Source organism: Cetorhinus maximus, chromosome 15 (genome assembly GCF_964194155.1).
Source record: "Cetorhinus maximus chromosome 15, sCetMax3.hap1.1, whole genome shotgun sequence".
Classification (NCBI taxonomy): domain Eukaryota; kingdom Metazoa; phylum Chordata; class Chondrichthyes; order Lamniformes; family Cetorhinidae; genus Cetorhinus; species Cetorhinus maximus.
In genome coordinates, this window is record NC_135893.1 from 28,745,598 (window position 1) to 28,767,796 (window position 22,199).

The 22,199-nt window shown below is 45.5% G+C and overlaps 2 protein-coding genes across 2 annotated transcripts in view; one reads left to right on the forward strand and one right to left on the reverse strand.

The window, feature by feature from the left end:
* The first annotated feature begins 11,877 nt into the window (after positions 1–11,877).
* ap5b1 (adaptor related protein complex 5 subunit beta 1) lies at positions 11,878–21,818 on the forward strand. The gene is made up of 3 exons (XM_078558195.1): positions 11,878–11,943; positions 16,362–16,520; positions 17,674–21,818. Exons 2-3 carry the CDS (start codon positions 16,374–16,376, stop codon positions 20,305–20,307), a joined length of 2,781 nt encoding a protein of 926 aa, XP_078414321.1. The 5' UTR covers positions 11,878–11,943; positions 16,362–16,373; the 3' UTR covers positions 20,308–21,818.
* c15h1orf50 (chromosome 15 C1orf50 homolog) overlaps positions 21,032–22,199 on the reverse strand; it is a 65,996-nt gene continuing 64,828 nt past the window's right edge. The window contains exon 7 of the transcript XR_013578907.1: positions 21,032–21,138. The gene's annotated coding sequence lies outside the window, so the exon portion shown is untranslated. The remainder of the gene's footprint in view (positions 21,139–22,199) is intronic.

Genomic DNA, 22,199 nt, shown 5'->3' on the forward strand with positions numbered 1-22,199 from the left:
TGGCTCCTTGTTCTGTTAAGCAGTGTTTGTGTCACTTAGATGTGAAATCTTGGTTCCTGCACAAGATAAAGGCAGGTGTCTCAGTCCAGGGCCTCTTCCCTGTGCAGTGTGTAACCTTCAGACCAAAGTGATGGTCCAGCTTCACACTCACTGGACACATTAGTGATGCCTGCACCTCGATGGTGCTGGTCATTGCTGCCAGAATGTCGTGGGCAGGCACCAAAGAGTTCTGTCATTCTCTCTGTGTGCTCTCAGCACCTTTAAAGTGGGGCTGCCCCCCCCCCATCTCTTCAGCATCTGTGTCCAGTGACACTGTGCTCCTGAAGGAGTCAGATGCTGAAGGCTGACAAAGGATCAGGTGAGTTTAAAGTTTCACAGCTGTGTCTTCATGATATGACCCTGATCACAGAGCTGCCCTCAGGCAGACAGGAGTCAGACATTCACAGAGGCTATGTGCAGATCTATGGAGTGTTCTCACTGCATGTCATCATCATCCTCCTGGAATCTAACAGCTATTAGGGCCTCCACTGTGTCTCCATGACATGAGCCTGAGCACCAAGGGTATGTGCGCTGCCATCAGCCACACAGGAGTCAAACGCTCACAGATGCAAGGTGAGGATGTCAGGACTGTCCTCACTGCATCTCATCATCATCCATGAATCTTGCGGCTATGAGGCCCTTCCGAGCATGCCTGCCTCATCTGGCTAGTACAATGGCCTCATCGCTGGCATCCTTGCCTTTGAGGACCTCATCAACATCATCCCCTTTGATGTCCTCTTCATCGGAGGTTATGTGCAGCTCCTTCGTCTCCTCCTCAACCAGGTCCTCCCCCCTGTGCAGCAGCAGGTTGTGGAGCGTGCAGCAAGCAGCGATGATATGCGACACCCTCTGGGGACTGTATTGCAGGGCTCCACCGTCCTGTCCGTCCCGGAACCTCATTTTCAAAATGCTTATTGTTTGCTTCACCAAAGTCCAGTTCGTGGCATGAGCCTCGTATTACTGTCGCTCTGTTTCAGTCTGATGCAGCTGCAAGGGTGTCATCAGCAACGTCCTCTGCAGGTAGCCCTTGTCCCTAAGGAGCCAACCCTGCAGCCTTTGTGGACCCTGGAAGACATCAGGGACCTGAGGCCTGCTAAGGATGTAGGAGTCGTGAACGCTGCCTGGGAATCATGCGTAGACCTGTAGGATGTGTTTGTGGTGGTCGCACACCAACTGAACATTCAGTGAGTGGAAGCCTTTGCAGCTGACGTAGTTGACTGCTTGTTGCCATGGCGACCTAAGCGCCACATGAGTGCAGTCGATGGTGCCCTGCATCTGCAGAAAACCTAAGATCTGTGCAAATCCTAGTGATCTTGCTTCCTGGATTTCCTGATGCCAGGCGAAATGCACAAATTCTGTGCCTTCACGAAGATGGTGTCCATGACCTCCTGGATACAATTGTGTGTGGAGGCTTGTGAGATCCCACACAGGTCACCTGTGGAGCCCTGGAAGGAGCCGCTGGCGTAGAAATTGAGCACCGCAGTCACTTTCACGGCCACTGGAAGTGGATGCCCTTCATGTCCCTGTGGTTCCAAATCCTTCAGCAGGTGGCAGATGTGACCGACCAGTTCCCTAGACCTGCACAGTCTTTGGTGACACTGGTTCTCAGTTATCTGCAGGAATGACAGACGCCATCTGTAGACCATGGGTCTAGTGAGGTGCCTACAAGTGACGGTTCGGTGTGGATCTTCAACTGCGTGCGCAGCAGGCCCTGCCGCCTCTTCATCTTGAGGGAGGTGCTCCTCCTCTTGCCAAGCCAGGTGCCTCCGCCACTGTCTCCTTCTTCTTTGGTCTCTGTAAGTCTTGAGGCATACCGCTAAATCACCAGGCTCCATGATCCTGATGTTCTCCTCCTGCAGGATCAAAGAGAGAGATGTGTGGGTTAGCATCGGTGTACTAAGAACCTCTCTTGATTGTCTAAATGCCCCTTCACACATGCAGCAGTGCTGGCCACCATTTGGATGGCCCATGTGTAGTGCAATCATTGGCTGTCCGAAACTCCACCCAGCTCCATCCCACTCCATTTGACCAATTGGTGGCAGCTTCGGCTATTGGACTGAATGCTGAGCTCTTAGCTCAGGCACAAGCATTCTCCTAACCCACACTGCAAGGCTGCACTGTTAGCTTGAACCATGAAGGATACTGGTCCAAACCAAGCAAGGGGCTATGAGCGCCTCCACCAGTGACTGCGCCATAGCCACCTTTCACAAGGGGGTTGTACAATCTGCCCTTTTGGCCAATTGCTCTGCTGCCCCGCCCCCAAGATGCACATTAATTTGCAGTCTGCGCCAGAGGGGTGATAACTTCCATGCTTTTGCTTTGCCTGAGTGGGCAGAAAAGCTTCAGAGGCACGACTCCAAGCACATCAATGGAACTGCAGCTGAACGGTCTCAGCTGCGGAAGAATGCTCACTTTTGACAAGCTTTTCCAAGTCTGTGGCCACTTCCCTCACTCCCGCCCACCCCACACGCCCCCCACACGCCCCCCACTGGCCTCCCCTGGCATGTGCTTGAGTATTTCCTTCAGTCTGAGCTGCCTTGCCTGTACCCAGCCCCACCCACACTGGAGCCCTTGCCCCAGCACTGAAAGCCAGCTGGAAAAAAGCGACTTGCCTGTGCCCCCTGTGATGCCCCCTCCTTGATGTCCTACGTGCGATGATCGTGAGCGCTGCGCAACATTGTGTGCAGTCACCTCAGAGTTCCCCTTGAGGTTCAGGTAACCAGGTGCACAGCTTTTAAAGGCAGTCGTGAAGCGCGCCATTCTGAAGTCACATTGATGCAGGCAGTAAATTTGACAGGGGGCGATGATCCAAGTGAGTAGGGCTTATAATTAGATGCAAGTGTATTAAAATGAAGTTGTGGACATGCAGAGGTGGGAAACATGGCCCGCCATTGATGGGTGGAGCGGACACTCGCAAACTTGTTTTATGACAATGTAAACCAATTTTTGGCCTTCTCGCCATGTTGTCCCACCCTGCCTGCCATGACGCCCGATGCCAACAGGACCGGAAAATTCCGGCCTACAGTTTTAAAAAGGTGCTTGAATTAAGTCTTTGTGTCCAATTCTCTCCCACTGTCTAGCCCTGCCACATCAAAGGTTGTGGAAAAGAAAAGCTCATGGTATAGGGAGTAATACATTGGCATGGATAGAGGATTGACCAGCTAACAGGAAGCAGAGAATAGGCATAAATGGGTCTTTTTCAGGTTGGCGGGATCTAATGAGTGGTGTGCCACAGGGATCAGTGCTGGGACCTCAACTGTTTACAGTTTATATAAATGCCAAATTTGCCAAATTTGCTGATGACAGGTAGGTAGGATAGTAATTTGTGAAGAGGACATAAGGAGGCTACAAAAAGATATAGATAGGCTAAGTGAGTGGGAAAAGATCTGGCAAATGGAGCATAATGTGGGAAAATATGAAATTGTCCATTTTGGCAGGAAGAATAAATGAGAGGCATTTAATCTAAATGGTGAGAGATTGCAGAGCTCTGGATGTAGAGGGATCTGGGCATCTTAGTGCATGAATCGCAAAAGGCTAGTATGCTTAGTATGTACAGCGAGTTGTTAGGAAAGCTAATTGAATGTTATTATTTGTTGCGAGCGAAATTGAATACAAAAGTAAGGAGATTATGCTTCAGTTGTACAGAGCACTAGTGAGACCACATCTGGAGTACTGTGTACAGTATTGGGCACCTTATTTAAGGAAGGATATAAATGCATTGGAAGCAGTTCAGAGAAGGTTTACTAGACTAATACCTGGAATGGGCAGGTTGCCTTATGAGGAAATGTTGGACAGGCTAGGCTTGTATCCGCTGGAGTTTAGAAGAGTAAGAGGTGACTTGATTGAAACATATAAGACCCTGAGGGGCCTTGATAGGTTGGATGTGGAGAGAATGTTTCCTCTAATGGGAGAATCTAGAACTAGGGGTTACTGTTTTAAAATAAGGGGTCGCCCATTTAAAATGGAGATGAGGCGAAATCTTTCACTCAGAGGGTCGTGAGTCTTTGGAACTCTCTTCCTGGAAAGGCGGTGGAAGCAGAGTCTTTGAATATTTTTAAGGCAGAGGTGGATAGATTCTTGGTAACCAAGGGGGTGATAGGTTATCAGTGGTAGGTGGGATGCAAATTTGAGGTTGCTATCAGTTCAGCCACGATCTTATTAAATGGCGGAGCAGGCTCGAGGGGCCGAATGACCTACTCCTGCTCCTTGTTTGCATGTTCATATGTTTACCCGATCTTCGCTCCCCAAGTGCAATGCTACAGTAGAATAACCAGTTGAAAGGCTTCTTGTCCTAATCATCATCCAGTGGAATTTTTAGAAAATACAATCATGGGGCTGAACGAAGACAGGGTTCAGCTGGCAGTGATGTCTTTCATGGTTGGACACCCATCATGGTTCACTGTTAAGCCGCATGAAGCCAAAGCCCGAATGGGTGACTGAGCTTGCTAAACCATACCCCAGCATGAGTCAGCACCTGAAGGGGAAGAGGAGAAAAAAAGCAATTAAACAATCATTGAGCTTGAAATGAATTACCTCAGCTTGTCAAACTGATGTGTGATAAATAGTAAAGTCAGTACTCTGAAACTAGCCATCGTGCAAAGTTCGCCAACCATGAAAGGCAACAGAAGGGGATAAAAAGTAAAATTGCTGATGCTGTAAATGTGAAATACATTGGAAATTTTGGGAAACGTGGAGTAGATCAGTCAGGGTTTGAAAGAGAGCATTTCACAAGATGCTTCATTACAACTGATAAACCCAGAACATTCCCCAATATCTTTTGAAGTTCCTCTGATGCTTTGTGTGGTGTTGAATGCAACATTACACAGACCAGAAGACCCCAGGTCCAAATGATATAGTTCTTGTCAGCATAAACTCTTTGTAAGTTTTAGTAAGTAGGGAAAGACTGAAGGAAGGCATTTTCCCATGGGAATAGGGAGAGGCAAAATCAAAAGGAGTCATATTAGACTGTTCTAGTGTGCTTCTTACTGACTGAATTTTGGAGACAAGCTTTTTTGCTGCAACATCCTCCATTTACTCAGCCCCAAAACTAGCTCTTCCCATTCAATATCCTGATCTCAGAGAAATTTATTTTTCCTCCCCATCTTCTGCCCTCATGAGCTTACCTTCCTCTGTGAGGCCTCCCACTCCTGCGTCATAGACCACTCCCAGCTCATCCTCTGACCACACAAGTATCTCTGCTTGATCCAATGCTCGCTGACACCAAGCAAGGGCTCTCTTTCCTTCAGCCCTTTGAAGCTGGTTTAACATACCCTTCCTGAAAAAGTCCAGTCTCAACTTTTAAATCCTTTTTTCATTCATTCTTTAGATGTGACTGCCCCTGGCAAGACCAGCATTTACTGCCCATCCTAAATTTTCCTTGAGAAGGTGGTGGTGAGCTGCCTCTTGAACTGCTGCAGTCCACCTGGTGTAGGTACACACACACAGTCGGAAGCGACTTCCAGGATTTTAGCGAAAGTAGAGGAACAGTGATATGTTTCCAAGTCAGGATGGTATGTGGCTTAGAGGGGAACTTGGTGCTCGCATGTATCTGCTGCCCTTGCCCTTATAGATGGAAGAGGCAGTGGTTTTGGGAGGTGCTGTTGAGGGAGGCTTGGTAAATTGCTGCAGTGCATCTTCTGGATGGTACACACGGCTGCCGCTGTGCGTTGGTGACAGAGGAAGTGAGTGTTTAAGGTGAGGGATGGGATGCCAATCAAGTGGGCTGCTTTGTCCTGGTTGGTGTCAAACTTCTTGAGTGCTGTTGGAGCTGCACTCATCCAGGTAAGTGGAGAGTATTACATCTCACTCCTGACTTGTGTCTTGTACATGGTGGACAGGCTTTGGGGAGTCAGGAGGTGAGTTACTCACAGCAAAATTTCCAGTCTGTGACCTGCTGTTGTAGCCACAGTATTTATATGGCTAGTCTAGTTCAGTTTCTGGTCAATGGTAACCCCCAGGATGTTGATAGTGGGAGAATTCGACGATGGTAATATCATTGAATGTCAAGGGGCGATGGTTGGATTCTCTCTCGTTGGAGAGTAGCTGAAGTAAACATTGACCCATGAGAGGAGAAGATGGTAAAACACTAAAATAAATTTTAAAAATCATTGTTTCAACATTGTTACTGTCTTGCAGGAAGTGTAATAAGAATACAGTTAACTGGGATGCATTTGCCAAGGTTAAGTTATTAGAAACAGCAAGGTTTTTGGAAGGGGGGTGGGTTGCTGATGTAGAAAAATAATGAACTGAATGGGGCTGTTTGTATTCACAGTGAAACCTATAGAAAGAGGTTGCTAAATAACAGCCTGTTACAGGAAACAAGTGAAACTTGACAGACTTGTTGTATTTCATCCCTCCCCCTTTCAAATCTGCGAGTCACAGTGTATGTTCAGTGCATTCACAAGGTCATATGCTGGCAGTGATATTTCAGTGCTGAAACGAGGCAGATTTTAAACACTGCAAAACAAATCAACTACATTCCGAGAAACAAAAGTTGCAATTCTACCATGCAACTCCTAACAGTGAGCAGTTATTGTACTAGTAAACACATCATACAATCTGCTCCATCTTGTGTCATAAGCAGCAACGAGATGAATGGGCACCCACTCCAGCCATATTTTTTCTCATGTATATGAACCAAAATGTCACTTCACATGCAAAATAGTATGAGTTGACAGGCCACAGGGCGAACAACAAACTCTTTGGCCGATGAGAAACACACTGATCTCTCTGACTGACAGACAGGTCATTCTCTGACAGAGCATCTCTCGAGCTACAAACTAGATTTTTTGAGAATTCAGATAAAATGGAAGCATGAGAGAAACATAGCAGACTTGATTAGAGTGCAGGACTTTACTTAACCCCACCACCTCCCACCCCTGTCCCCGTTTCAAAATAATAATAAATCCCACAGGGTTAGTTGTTTTTAAAATTTGGAACATGCATCTTGAGGAGAAACTTCCGTCGGAACTTTTAGCCTCAAGGTGGGGATGTGTGGGGGTGGGTAGGGTACATGGGTCGGAGGGAATATGACAGGCGATTTCAGCTCGGTAATTCTAAATAGACCCCACACAATTTTCCTTTGGGGTGTCAAAGGGCGGCTGATCTGATATCGTCTGCTGTGTCAGAGTGAACTCACATGGAGTCCTTCCTTAAATTACAGCCAAACAGCTAGAAGGGAGCTACCAAATCGGGAGAAGGGGCCCGTTTCGGTTGGATGGGCAAAGATCATGGAGGTGTTAATAAGCACAAGTGCTTCTGCTAGCCAGGCACAAAGTCCCATCAAGAAATATTAATATGACAGAGGGAGCGACCCTCAACTCTGGTGCATCCAATGGCATCAGCAAGAGATTTAAGACACCCTCAAGGCCAGGCCTCATCTACATAATATCACCCAGCGTCCAGTGTTTAATAGGCATCCACTGGCACGTCAAGTGATCAAAGGGCAGCGGGAGGAGTTCCTCTGTGCAGTCAAATGGGAAGTACACACTTAAATTGGGAGAGGGGGGCCCATCTGAGTGACATGGGTGGTGAAGGATTAGCAGCAGACCAGAAGGTTTTTGAGGGACCTGTAGGTGCAGGCAAATCTGACAATGGTGGCAATGCTCCTCACGGGCCCAACAAATATCATGTCGAAAACTTACCGAGGCTGTTTCTGGGAAGTGGCCTCTTTAAGGACTGCTGGTTGGCCGCTCCACCAGGTCATATAACTGGCACAGAACACCAAATACATATTTAAATGAAGCTGTCACCTGTTTTGGATGAGAACACTGGTCACCAATTTTGAGGTCTACTCAAAAATTGGGCTTCAAAACAGGGTGGTAAGCAGATGAGTCTTTTTTCGATTTTGAAAAAAAGCCCATAACTTTGGTCTTTTTGCAAACTGTTTCCTTATAGTGTTGATTGAAAGATGATTTTTGAGCAGGACATCAGAGGGAAATTCCCTATTTAATTTCCAGTAGTGCCATGAGACTTTTAACATTTGCCTCAGCGGCGAGAGGTTTCAGATCGACATTTCCTCTGAAGGACAGGACTCCCAATGGGGCAACATTCCCTCAAAGAGGCAAACTCAGTGATGCGTCCAAGTGTGGGACTTGAATCCACTCCCTTCGAACTCAGAGGACAAGGTGCTAAACCGCTGATCCAGGGGCCGGGATTGTTTTTAACTGCAGCGCTCGCTGTCTTTGAACAAGCATCCAAATTCCACAATCAGCCTAAGAATCTCCAGTGGCAGCAGCACAGTCCCATGAGAACAGCAACACTGCCACCAAAGCCAGCATTTCCCTGAGACAAAGGGAATAGCAAGCAAAAAAAAAACTAGACTAAGAAACCCCTCCCTGCAATGATCTGAGTGAAAAAGCTGGCATGAGGACGAAATGGGATTTTTCCCTGCTGGGAGCACATCCATTATATCAGTATAAAGTTACCGCTGGGAAGGATTTGTTTCAGAACTGAGGAAAACCAAAATGCAGAGGGCAATGAAGGGAAGAGGTTTTACATACACTGATGTAATCAGTGTGCTGTCGAGTCAGTTTGAAAGGTAAAAACAAAAAACTACTGCGGATGCTGGAAATCCAAAACAAAAACAGAATTACCTGGAAAAACTCAGCAGGTCTGGCAGCATCGGTGGAGAAGAAAAGAGTCGACGTTTCGAGTCCACATGACCCTTCAACAGAACTGAAAGGTGCCAGTGTATGGAGAAAACTAAACATAGTTGGTTCTTAAACCTGTTCATATCCACCTGTGTAACTTAATCAGACATATGCCAAAGCCCCATCATCACAATCCCTTTGAAAAATCAGTTACAAATAATTCTGATTACTAACGACATGCACTGTTTTGTTTAACCCTTTCTTTCAAAAATTGTAATACAAAAGCCCTGGCCAATGTATTATTAATCTATAGGGAGTAGAGGATCCCAGGTTCAATTTGTAGTAATGGTACCACAAATGACTTCAGTGCCACTGGGCAGAGTTCTGATTAGTTCCTCATGGCATGCCAAACAGGACTTGAGTATGGATGTTGGGTGAGGATGGGGCACAGCTGTGGTTCAAACCTCGCCAGTCAGTTTTCATTTTTCTCTCCGACGTCCCTGTAACCACTGGTACCCCGTTACACATGTGGTAACAACCTTCCATTATTGCACTCGTGGCCATTCTTCATGTGCTGGCGGAGACAGTGAATATTCACGGCTGAGGAGGGAAACCGCCGCCACGGCTGGCCCCAACCAAATGTCTGGACACATTTTCAAGCCGGAATCACTGGATAGAAAGCAGGAGCTGATACTCTGCCTGATTTTCCTCAAGCTCTGCTCGGGAATGTTAAGGATAATAAACCACCCTCCTGCATTCTCAAAGAAGTCTCATGTTTGGAGTGGAAAAGTTACTGGCTTGCTCTTCCACGATTGGGATAAAGATTCTCAGTGAGTGCAGAGAGGGGAGAGGGCTGCTCAAAATATAACGCATGCTAAACCTTCCAAATTATTGCCTCATATATTTCACCAGAAATTTGTTGTAGAATTTGAAACACCATCAGGGGCGGCAAGATAAAAATAATCTTGTCCACGTTTAGACTGTAGTACTTATATTAACAAGACAGAGCTTGCCTCTTCTTCCCACACAGATTTTGTAATACCAACGATCAGTATTATAAAAAGCCATTGTCACTCAGTATCAGCATTTCACCCATCTCTTTTGGAGCCAGTATGATTATTCTGGCCCATAGGCAACACTCAGGAACAAAACCAAATGAGGTTCCTTGCAGCAGTGGGATAGCAACTTTCCCAAAGAGCTTCAGAATTTTTTTTCATTCATTCACGGGATGTGGGCTTCGCTGGCTGAGCCAGCATTTATTGTCCATTCCTAGTTGCCCTTGAGAAGGTGGTGGTAAGCTGCCTTCTTGAACCGCTGCAGTCCATCTGGTGTAGGTACACCCACAGTGCTGTTAGGAAGAGAGTTCCAGGATTTTGACCCAGCGACAGTGAAGGAATGGCGATATATTTCCAAGTCAGGATGGTGAGTGGCTTAGAGGGGAACTTCCAGGTGGTGGTGTGCCCATCTATCTGTGCCCTTGAATGAGATAGTGGTCAGCAGGATAGATTTCAGGAAACTTAAGTTTGAAGACAGGGAGCTAGGTATAAAACACTGGTGAGGCCACAACTGGAGTATCGCATGCAGTTCTGGTCACCACATTATAGGAAGGACGTAATAGCTCTGGAGAGAGTGCAGAGGAGGTTTACAAGAATGTTGCCAGGGTTAGAAAAGTGTAGCTACGAGAAGAGATTGGATAGGTTGGGATTATTTTCCTTAGAACAAAGAAGGCTGAGAGGTGACTTGATTGAGGTGTACAAAATTATGAGGGGAATAGATAGAGTGGACAGGATAAAATTGTTTCCCTTGGTGGAGAATTCTAGAACCAGGGGACATAGATTCAAGATAAGTGGCAGAAAGTGTAGGGGGGATATGAGGAAGAACTTCTTTACACAGATGGTAGTGGGTGTCTGGAATTCGCTGCCCAAGTTGGTGGTAGAGGCAGAAACTCTAAACTCTTTTAAAAAGTACCTGGATCTGCACCTTAAGTGCTGTAAGCTGCAGGGCTTTGGGCCGGGTGCAGGAAGGTGGGATTAGAAAGGGCACCTGGGTGCCCTCGGGCTGGCATGGACAAGATGGGCCGAATGGCCTCCCTCTGTGCTGTAACTTTTCTATGGTTCTATAGGTGGCAAATATTTAATCATGAGGGCTGCAGGAGTGAAAGGTGATGGGTTGGTGGAGAGCAGGAAATGCAAGGGCTGAGAATCTTGCACAAAATTTTCAAATAAGGCTGGAAGAAATTCTGGAAGTTGAGTGGGTCTCAAACCAAGATACATATTGTAAATAAAATCAAAGGTTTTAAATTCAATGCATTGACAGATATTTATGAACTAGCAAGTTAGGGCTTCCAGCAATAATTGGGAGCAGTATCAGATTTGGCTATATAGGGTTCCATGTCTCAGGAAGTGGTAATTACCCAATAAATTAATAATTGGAATGGCTTAACAGACCATTGTAGCCCTCGTTAACCATTGTTAAAAGTCAGACACATGGAAACAGTGAATTGTGTTTACAGAAAAATAGTGGCAAAGATTTCAAATCCTTTACCATTAAACTGGAGGTCTTGTGGTGCAATGGGTAGTGTCCCTACCTTTGAGCCAGGATTCAGTTTGAGTTCCACCCCAGGACTTCATAGTCAATGAATGTGTGCTCGTAATGTGGCCAAACAGGTGGAGTATCACCTTGCAAATCCTTCCAACATGCCAATGGCAGGCAGTAAGAGCTGGACAGATTCCTGGTCAGCCATGTGATGGAAAGAATGTCAAGCCTGTACCATCACTATCCATATTAGCTCCAGACTAGAACATGAATGTAAAAGTGCATGTTGCCATAGCAACTTGGATTCCCTGAATGAATTATAAGACACTGCCAAAGTTAAACTCATGTGGGAAAAAATATTTTTTAATATAATATCCTTTCAATTTAAAAAAAATGACTGTCAGAGGAGACTTCTTGTCATTTATGTCAAATAGCTGACTTCAATTTAATTTCAAAAAGTAAATAGATCTATTTGAGAAAAAGGTTAACTCTAAAACAAGGATCTTTCAACGTATGACAAAGGCTGCCTTTGATTTATCAATGATGCTTCCGCCCACAACAAAGATGGCGCCGCCCGGCACTCTGCCGCAGTGCCCCGCAACAGCGTCACGTCCGGTCAGGCCACGTGACGGCGGAGGGATCATGTGATTCGGGCCTGAGCAGAGCGACGTTCCCGGGACGGTGAGGAGAAGTCGCGGGGTTGCCGTTGAGCTAGAAGCTCCATAGGGATTGGGCGGCTGGAGAAGCGGGGCTTTACCCCGGGCGGGGTATGATTGAGGTAGGGGACAGTTTTCCCCTTCCTCCCGCCCAGCCCCCTGAAGGCTCTGGACTGGGTTACAGACATCAGCTTGGCTCAGTCAGTCTGCCTGCCTGAGGCAGGAGGCTGTGGGTCCAGCACAGGAGCCCAGCATCCAGGCTGGTGCTCCCAGTGCACTGCTGACGGAGTGCTGTAGTGTCGGGGGTGAGACTTTAACGGAGTCCCCCTCCCCTCCCATCTGCTTGTTTAGCTTGTCCAAGACCAGAGGGCACAGTTTTGAGGGAATTGGCAAAGGAAGCAGCATCAGGAAAAGCATTTTCACGCGGTGAGTGGTTGGGATCTGGAATGCACCGCCTGAGAGTGTGGCGGAGGCAGTGTGGCTCTCAAAAGGGAATCAGATTATTATCTGAAAAGGAAGAATGTGCAGGGCTATGGGAAAAAAATGCAGAGGAAAGGCACCAGACAAATTGGTCCTTCAGAGGGCCAGCACACACATGGGCTGAATGGCCTCCTGCGCTATAACCGTTCTACGATTCTAAGATCTATTTTGCTATCTCATGAGGTTCTGGTGGCCTGGTCAATATTTCCTCATCAACCAAAGACCACTTCACTGGCCATTTAACTGGTTTGCTGTTGTGGCGCCTTGCTGTATCCTGGTTGTAACATTTGCCAACATAACTGAGTGCACTTTCATGAAAAGTAATTAATGGAATATCAAGTGTTTTGGGGTTTCCCAATTTTGAGAAAGACACTGTGTAAATGCAGATCTTTCTTTACCTTACCCATGTGGGCATTATTCATGTGAGCCTAGGTAGCAAGTGTCTGTAAACCTGATGTCATCCTTGCTTAATGATTCTTCCATAAGTTGTTTTGTTTTGGATGTTGTTGTTTCTAATTTATAATATGCCCTCTAAGGGGGAGATGGTGGTGAAATAGTCATGTCCTTAGATTAGTAATACAGAGCCTCAGGCTAACGCTCTTGGAACAAGGGTTCAAATCCCACCACTACAACTGCTTGAATTTAAATTCAATTAATAAATCTAGAATTATAAAGCTAGTCTCAGTAATGGTGACCTTGAAACCATCATCAATTGTCGTAAAAACCCATCTAGGGAAGGGGATTTGACATCCTTACCTGACCTGGCCAACACATTACTCCAGACAGCAATGTGGTTAACTCTTAACTGCCCTCTAGCAAGTCACTCAGTTTAAGGGCAATTAGGGATGGGCAACAAATACTGGCCTTGCCAGTGACGCCCACATCACATAAAAGAATTTTTTTAAAAATACCCATTCTTGAGTTATATGTATTTTCCCAATTGACACAAAAGGGGTTCCTGGGGCTCGGACTGAGAGGAAAGCACATGAGGAAATACAAATGTGGTGCTGACTTTGCTGGTTTTCTTTCAGTTTGATTGGGCAACAGTAATTGCATGATGCCTTTACTATTTTTTCCTCTGTCCATTGTGTCACGTACACTCCTCCCTCCTGAAGATGTTGACATGGTGGTGAATGCTGACAGGCTGCCCATCTTCAAATGGTGTCGCAGCCTAGCTAGATCTCATGTGTATCTAATTGTAGCTGCCCTTACCACCAAACTGGCTAAGAGCAACTAACTCTGCACAGGCCACAGTCAAACCAATGATCTCCTTGATCTACCTTGCCAAGTGCTATAGTGGGCAATGCATTTACCAACAAAGGCATGAGTGGAGCCCACCCTGCCAGTTTTCATTACAAAAGCATTCACATAGGATTCAGCACAGAGACATTTGCTCCGCTGTGCTTTTGTTGGCTATTTGAAAGAGCTATCCAGTCCATCCAACTCCCCTATTCTTTTCCCATAGCCCAGCAAATGTTTCCTTTTCAATTATTTATCCAGTTCCCTTTTGAAGCACATAGTCTGGCTTTACTTGATTATATATAAATTGGACTGTTGGAGTTGCTGGATTTTTCACAGACAAATTGCAACATTGGAGTCTAAATATCACAAAGTTTAAGGTAGTGAAGTGGGCAAATATTTCAATAAGCGCGTATTTTTTTTTCTTTGTTTCATGAGACATGAGTGTCGCTGGCCAGGCCAGCATTTGTTGCCCATCCCTAATTGCCCTTGAACTGAGTGACTTGTAAGACCATTTCAGAGGACAGTTAAGAGTCAGCCACATTGCTGTGGGTCTGGAGTCCCAGTTGGGGAGGATGACAGATTTCCTTCCCTGAAGGACATTAGTGAACCAGTTGGGTTTTTACAATTGGTAGTTTCATGGTCACAGTTAATGAGACGAGCTTTCAATTCCAGACCTTATGAATTGAATTTAAATGCCACTATCTGCTGTAGGGATTTGAACCTGTGCCCTGTGGGCCTTTGGATTACCAGTCCAGTGACATTACCACTGTGTCTGTGTGTGTCTCTACCCCAGTCCCACTTTCCTGCCCACACCAGTGGCGATTTTGTGCTCTCTTGGGATGTCTGCATTTGTACAAGAGCACATGTCATATTCCTTCCTAAACTGACCTAATTGAATGTTCAACATCAGACACTCCAATTTCCTACATCACAACAGTGATTGGCAATGAAGAGCTTTGGGATGTCCTGAGGTTGTGGAGCTTGCTTCTCGTTGTGTACGTGTATATAGATACACACATATACATAGATACACACATATACATAGATACACACACACACACAATGAACTTTTGGTCACCTACCCTAAAATTACCACATACCACATTTTGTCAGATTTTGCTTTTTAATGCTCCTTTGAAGCTCCTTGGGTGTGAAGGTGCAATATAATATGTTATTTGCTTTTCTACCAGAATTGTTAACAAGAATTGTGCCCCACCTCAACCCCCAACTTTGATATCATAGTATTTATATACAGGATTCCCGTAGTATTTTCCTTGCAGGAATGTCCGTGCAGTCTCACCACACAGAGTACACTAACCTAGCAACCAGGCAACTCTGCCCTATTTGCACCCGTATTTTCTATTTAATTGTTTGAAAGTCTTGGGCTTAGAGGTTTGACAAGGACAGTTCTTAGTGCTGTTGCTTCAATGGTGGATAAATCCTAAATCAGAATCTGTTGGTACCAGCAATTTCAGATATATGTAAAATAACAGGAACAGGAAGCACAAGCTAAGGCTCCTTGTGGTATGTAAAGACCATTTGTTTTGACACCCCTAGTGTAGATCAATAAACCTGGAGATTATAACCCCAATTTATATTCTCTATCACTCCGATACCAGCTGGTGCTTGTTTTGCTTCTGTTTTAATTTGATTCAGTTGCAGCAGCCTCGTGAATATTAAAAAGAGCTTGTGTTCATGGATATAACTCTTCTTAAGTTGGCAATTGTTAAACACTTGGGATGTGTGTTCCTCAGACTGGCTCGATGTGCAATAAACAGAAAATGCTGGAAATGCAGAGGCAATTCAATCATCATGTGAAAGTGAGAGGAAAAGGGTTAGCCTAATGGGTGGGAACACTTCGAGCCAGCTGACTTAGCTATATTCTGTGCAATGCAGAACACAAGCCAGCTTGTACTTGAACATGACATTCTCAAACAATCTGTTTGTCCTCGTCCTTTAGAAGGAACCCTCAGTGCTTCACTTTTGGAACTGGACAGTGAATATTTTCCGAGACAAACTGGTTCTACGAGGGCCGGTTTGTTAGGGGGGAAATGATTAAACTCAACGTCACGCTTAAAGCCCCCTGTGAATTTTAATATTTAAGCAATGTAGTGTAATTTACTGCCCAACTACCATTGTTTTTCTGATCAATGATAAATTGCCTCCAACAACAAATTACTTACCCTAAGTTTCAGCAATGGCATGGTATTCAAGCTGCCATCTTTGAACTATACCTTAACCCTCTGACCCCAGTCCATTCTCAGCCAATCTGGCCCCGGAAGTCCAAGCAATCTAGTCCCTATTTCTACTTACCTGCTGGCTTGTCTGTTTGAATTTTGTGGACCTGTGCTGAGCTTCAGTGCTGCTGCCCCTTTTGTAGATAAATTCTAAATCAAAACGCCTAGATCTGTTTCTATCAGCAGCCGGAGATATATGCAACACACTGGAAACAGACATTTCCACTTTACATTTGACACCCCTTTGCCCTTCCATGGCTCCAGAATGTGCAAGTATGTGGCCCATAACGATCAAACTAGCTCAGGGTTGTTCAAGAGTGTGGTCGTCTTTGCGGGCGGGTGGTTAGGGAGTGAGCATTATTCCATGACCATGTACTGAGCAGGAGTGATGGCCACCTACATAACCAAGCCTTGATAGCACTGAGTAATAATCTCAATGCCGTGGAAATATCAAGAAGGACCTAGTGTAGTATTGAATGGTATCACTTCTTTACAGCCCAGTTGACCATCTGAGGTTAAGTGGGTGGGGTGGGGGAGAACAAAAAGCATGTGTTCACTTTGTAAATTTTTCTCTCCTGCAGTGATCCAGGGCCATGGCAGTGTCTAATTACGAATGGTCCCAGAAGGTAGCAGCATTCCATGCCAATCCGGCACGTTTTCTTGCAAGTACAACTACTGAGAACTTTGTATGTGATCTGCTGAGGATCCTGACAGATGAAAAGACCGGTGAAAACATAAAGGTGCTCCACCACCCTGTCTTATACCTTTTGTGTGCCAGTTGAGTGAAGGCTTCACTATATCAAGTGCACGTTGATTGGTTTGAAGTGCAGCACTCTGTTCATGCTTTAATTTCCCTCTCCTAAAGTTGCAGATTCATGTTTTATTATAAACACAGGTTGCCATCTGATACCTCACCCAAGTGGCCGCTTGTCATGTTTCAGCACAGGGATTGAGTGTCAACAGACTGTTGGACCCCATAGCTGAACCCAGTCATGGCATCACCCAGTGTATACCGTTTGTCTACTTTGCAGCTAGGTAGCAATTGCAGGAAGGAGGTGAGGAAGTGAGGTTAACTCTACCGCTTGTTTATTGCCCTAACTGATGCCAATTTATTCAGCACAGGCCTGGCACTGAACCTGGGACATGCCTGGTGTATACAATCTTCCAGCAGTGCTGTACTGTTAATTACTGAGCTGTCGGGGAGATGTTAGTTCATTCATGACTTTTTGCTGTAAAACAAAGCGTTTCCAGTTAACACTGGAAACTTTGCGGTCTGCCAGAGATCAGGTTCTCTCTGTGATGCAATCGTTGTTGGTTTACAGAGGCCGCTTGATCTGGATCCAAGATAACTAGAGTTCAGCGATAAAACACTTCAGATCATACTGGATAGTATCATTGCCATCAATGTGACGTCCTACAGGGATATTTTGTAGCCCTGTAGTGACCTTCCACCTATTCCTTACAAGGATTTTAACCCAAGCTGCTAATCACTAGATTTATTGCCTGTTCTGCCTAAGCCCCTAATATATTGCCTTACACGTTCTTCTTGCTTCCTGTATCCTCAATGTGTTGAAATCGAGTCTCAGCACACTGTTTCCTGTAGTAACTCATTCAGCCCCGAAACCTAATAATGCTGTCAGCCTCTGGCCCTCCCTAGAATCCTATCAGAACCCAAATTTGGCGTCATCTAATCACTAACTCTTGATTTAGCTCGCTTCTGTTCTGTTAACCTCATCCTAGGTTGCGGCCTGTCTCTTAGGTCTTGGCCTTTCAATTATAAAATAAGAAATTTCGGATGAAAATTTGGCAGAATTTTAAAATGATTGGTGTGCATTGATGGAAAAATATGAGCTTATGGTTTCTAAAATTCTCTTATCTGTATTTGTACTTCAGGTGCAGATTCTAGGGATTATTCAGGAGTTTCCAACATGGCTGTTCACCAACTCTCAGGCAGCAGAACGGGCAGCAGAGTCAATCTACAGCATCTACTCGCAGCTGCCCTTTGTACCCAAGTCAGTAAATCTGAAATGTCATCTGCTACTTTCAGTGACCACCATAGTAATAGCCATTGATCATCTGATCGGCAATGAGAAAATATTGAACAACTTGATGAGACAACTGCTTGATGCAGTGCGTGATACCAACGATCGCAAATACGGTGGGAATTTTAGGCCTCTCCGGGCTGTAGCTTGCGACTGTCTCCGAGAGTTTGAAACATGCTACCCAGGACTCCTGTCGCGAAAACTGGAACTTCTACGTACCCTCCAGCAAAAGGAGGTCACTCCTCTGCACCAGGCCTACACATTGCTGTACAGCCAAGTGTTGAAAAATGCAATTCGCACGCTCTCTCAGTCAAGCAATGTGTCAGATAGTGCCATCCGTGAGATGTTGACAAGGAACGAGGAGATCAAATGGAAGGTAATGGCAAAACAGCAGGATTTATCAGCTGTCACCATAACAACCGACCTTTCCTCACTCCCATCTACTGTCGAAACAAAGGAGTTGAAGTCTTCTGTGACATTGCTGCTGGAGGAGTCCTTCCTTCTTACTCCAGTATCTCAAGCTGCTTTGCTTCGCGAGTTGATCCAGGTGGTCCTTATGGTGCGCTCACTTCCTCCGGCCATTTTCAGATCCCAGTTACTGCGTCTGTTTGGGACAATGGATATATCCTTGCTGCACACCATGCTGCACATGAAGGCAACCTTCACTGATAGTCTTTTCACGGTTGAGGATGAGAACTTTCTTTTGAAGCGTCTTGTCTGCATGGCCCATTACCCACTGCTCAGCAATCCCCTCAAACTTTTCTTCATGGACTGCCTACTTCACTTCCCTGAAAACCGCCCCATTAACTCTAACCTGGAAGAGAGTCTTCCAGTTTTGTTCACCCCGAAGATGGCCTCTTGCCTTTTCCCCACACTATTTAATGACAGCAGCACAATGCTGTCTCGTCTCAACCTGGTGAGTCTCGTGTGCCTCGAGAACGCTGAGGAGGAAAGAGGGCTTGCTGAGATCTTTGACTACCTCGTGTCTTTATACAAACTGGTGAACGTCAATGGAAGCCGAGAACATACCGTGAGATTTTTCCGTGCTGTGTATATATTTGTGGGTTACTTCCATGCCAATGAAATGTATATGGCAGAGTTGACCCAGTATATGGTCAAACTGTACCAGAGGCATTACACCTTAGCTCCACACATGATTAACCTCATTAATAGCACCCAAAACCTCTTGGAAGACTCAAAATGGCCCGTTTCACTAGCAGAAGCTTTGCGGAAGCTGATTGTTGAGCTCCCATCAAAGCAGTTGTCCCCTCAAAAACTCATGTGGCACCTCAAGGTGCTCGCAAGAGTGGCCAAAGAAGCTACGATATTGCAGAAGGCGACAATTCAGTTTTTGATGCACATCGTTCGAGCTACTGACTTGTGTGGGTTGGGTGACTGGCGAATGGGTAATGCACTCCTGTCCGTATGCCAGAGCATTCTGCATTACCAGAACCTGGAACCCATTTTCAGCGACCTTGCGGATCTCCTGCAGCACATCCACCTCCAGTTCCAAGATATTGACATTCGGGATCATGCTCATTTCTATTACTCACTGCTCACCTGCCTCTCCCATGAGAAGCTAGCTGGAATTGTAGCAGTGGGGACGGGGAACTGTAGTCGGGCAAAGGCGCGATCACTCTCATCCCTAATGTCTGAGAGTGCAGGTCACTCGATCTCCGTTCTTCCAATCAAGCATCAGATACTAAAGCTCATTCCTATTCCAGAGGAAAATTCTCCCAACCTCAATCCTACTGGAGACACCAGCGAAAAGGATTTTGAAGAAGACTACTTGGAGAAATACTTGGATCAATTCCATAATGCTGGATTTGCTTCTACAATTGTGATGAAATTCCATTTGACTTTTGCAGAGAAAGTTGATCCTGAGAATCACAGTGTCTACACCATACACTTACACTTTGACCTGAGGAACTCTGATTATGAGCCACTGAGTGATCTCTATGTACCATGCCTCTTTTTCAATGGAGAGCCTCATGTTTTCACTCTGCCCTTCAAGCCCCGTCTACCTTTCCCCACCACTTTATACACGAGCGCCATCTTTACCAGGGAGGATGGCAGCACGTGTTGCACTCAGCTCAAGCCCGTCGATATTGGTTTCTCCCGTTTGTTCCTGACCCTTCCTGTTCCAACATATTGGCCATCGAAAATCAAGGCCAGCCTCTTTAACCAATTGTGGACGTCCTTGGTGCAGACTGAATCCAGCCAGTCTGTTCTTAGTCGCTTCTGCTTTAAGACAGCTCAAAGACCTCTGAGTGAACTCGTAAACTTGCATTTTCAAAAATATGTAGTTTCACAGCAATCTGACCCAGAGTCTTACAAAATCCTTCTGTTTCTGCCCCCTCGAATCAATATTTTGTTCAGTGTGGAGCAGTTGGACAATATGGTGAAGGTTGACATTGTCACTGATAACTGGAAGCTTTTACCATTCATTAATTCTTACTTAATTGACATAACATCTCAGAAATAGGACCCATGGCTGCTGCAAAGCTGGCCGTCTGATCCACAGTGCAGCCAGGGAATCTGATAAACTATTTCTTTTTAGTGCCGTTTTGAATACAAACTTCCCTATTCAAAGTACAAAATTGTCTTCCTTCTGGGATGTCTGCCACAAGTCATTGTGAGTGCAGCATTTTGAGACACTTGTGCAGGACGAAGGCAATTCTGTTTTGCTTCATACAAGTGAACATGCTTAAAGATCTAGAACTAAAGAGAACAAGTCTAAATACAGGGAACCTCGATGCTTAGACCAGAATATTCCTAGTTCAATGCCCTGCCTGGGTTGAGTTAATCCATCTAAACTTGGGCCATTCTAGAAGTGTTATAAGGAGCAGCCTTAGCCTAAGTAACATCAAATTGACCATGTTTCTGCTTGGTTATCCCTATGCAGTGTCACCCACCCGAAGATTTAGAGATATAAGCACAGGACAGGATCCTGGTTGGCAGTGATGCCTTCCACAGTTGGATAGTCTGCTGGTGCTTCCTGTCCCAATTTACACATGAAATAGCACCAGTTGGGTAAAGTACAGAAGGGCAATGGTGCCTGTGGGAGTGACCTATAGCAAGGAGGTGATACCTTCAGGACAGGAGGGAGCAACTGGGGATGGGGAAAATAAGTTGCTGAAGTGAGTTGATCAGTGTTTGATTGTCAACATTTGCAGTTTTCTTTTTTAATTCACCTGATTTGATTGGGCGTACATGTGGGAAACAAATAAATTATTTTTATAATTGGCTCAGTATTTCCCTGATGTTCGAACAGTTGTATTTTCTTCGACCTTTTGTCCCATTTCTGTATTGTGTTCTGACGGGAGACAAATGATGCTCGGAGAAGGTGGCAGTAAAACATATATAAACCAAGAGTTCAGAGTGCACAAAACCTAGAGGTTAACGATTCATTGCAAGGATGATGTCCACACATACACACATACCCCCCACCCCCACCCCCCCCCGCCCCCCCAACCCCAATACCTCTTTCTCCTATTCCAAGACAGCCAAACTGGAGAGGTGGCTAACTTGCAGCACTGGGCGTGGAATACTGTAGCCTTCCCTGCTGCAACTATGCCTTGTTTACATCTCACTCTGGGCATCTCTCCGAGCGGCTGTCTGAGTGCCCTAATGCAGCAAGGACTGGAAATCAAATCTGTCTCTGCCTTTCCCAGGGTAAACTTTGGGTCCTTGGGAACACAGCTGTGAGAGGGGCGAAACCAGTACAGCATGAAGTTCCTGCTATGACCTTACTGAAAAATAAAACAATCCTTTCAATTTATAGCTGTAGGAAGTCTGAGCTAAGGTTTGGAATTGCTCCTTGGACCTCCCTGCCCCTCTCTTCTTCTGTAAGATGCTCATTAAATCTACCTCTGACCATGCTTTTGGTCATTTGTCCTAACGTCATCTTTGGTTCACTATCAAATTTTGTCTGATTACATTCCTGCTGTGAAACACCTTGGGCCAATTTACTGCTTAAAATGCAATGTATAAATGCGCCATTGTCATCCAGACTGAAGTTGGTGTCAACCATGACCTTCAGCTGACTTATAGAATCGAGGAGTAGGTCAGACATTCCTAATAATTTTCAATCACTATCAAAACCTTTAAGATGCCTGGCAACAAAGCCTAGGCGCATGATTGTTGGGTGAGGTGAGAATTGGGCCTGGATGTGATGCCCTTTATAGCTGAATAGCCTATTAATATTTGCTGTCTGGATGTACAGATAAGCATTTGGGGGAGCTTTTGAAAGGGTAGCCTCCACTGAACCATTCCCTGACAGGAGGGGAGAGTATTGGAAGGACAAATTATGTAATATGGTATTGCTGGATCTGATTCCTCCGATGTTTGATGGGGTGTGTGGAGTTGGGGTGGGGG

What these genes read in the sequence shown, in the direction of transcription:
- ap5b1 (XM_078558195.1), top strand. Translation starts at nt 16,374, where the DNA reads ATGGCAGTGTCTAATTACGAATGGTCCCAGAAGGTAGCAGCATTCCAT. An exon ending in AGACCGGTGAAAACATAAAG is followed by an intron (nt 16,521 to 17,673) that starts GTGCTCCACCAC and finishes TTTGTACTTCAG; the next exon opens with GTGCAGATTCTAGGGATTAT.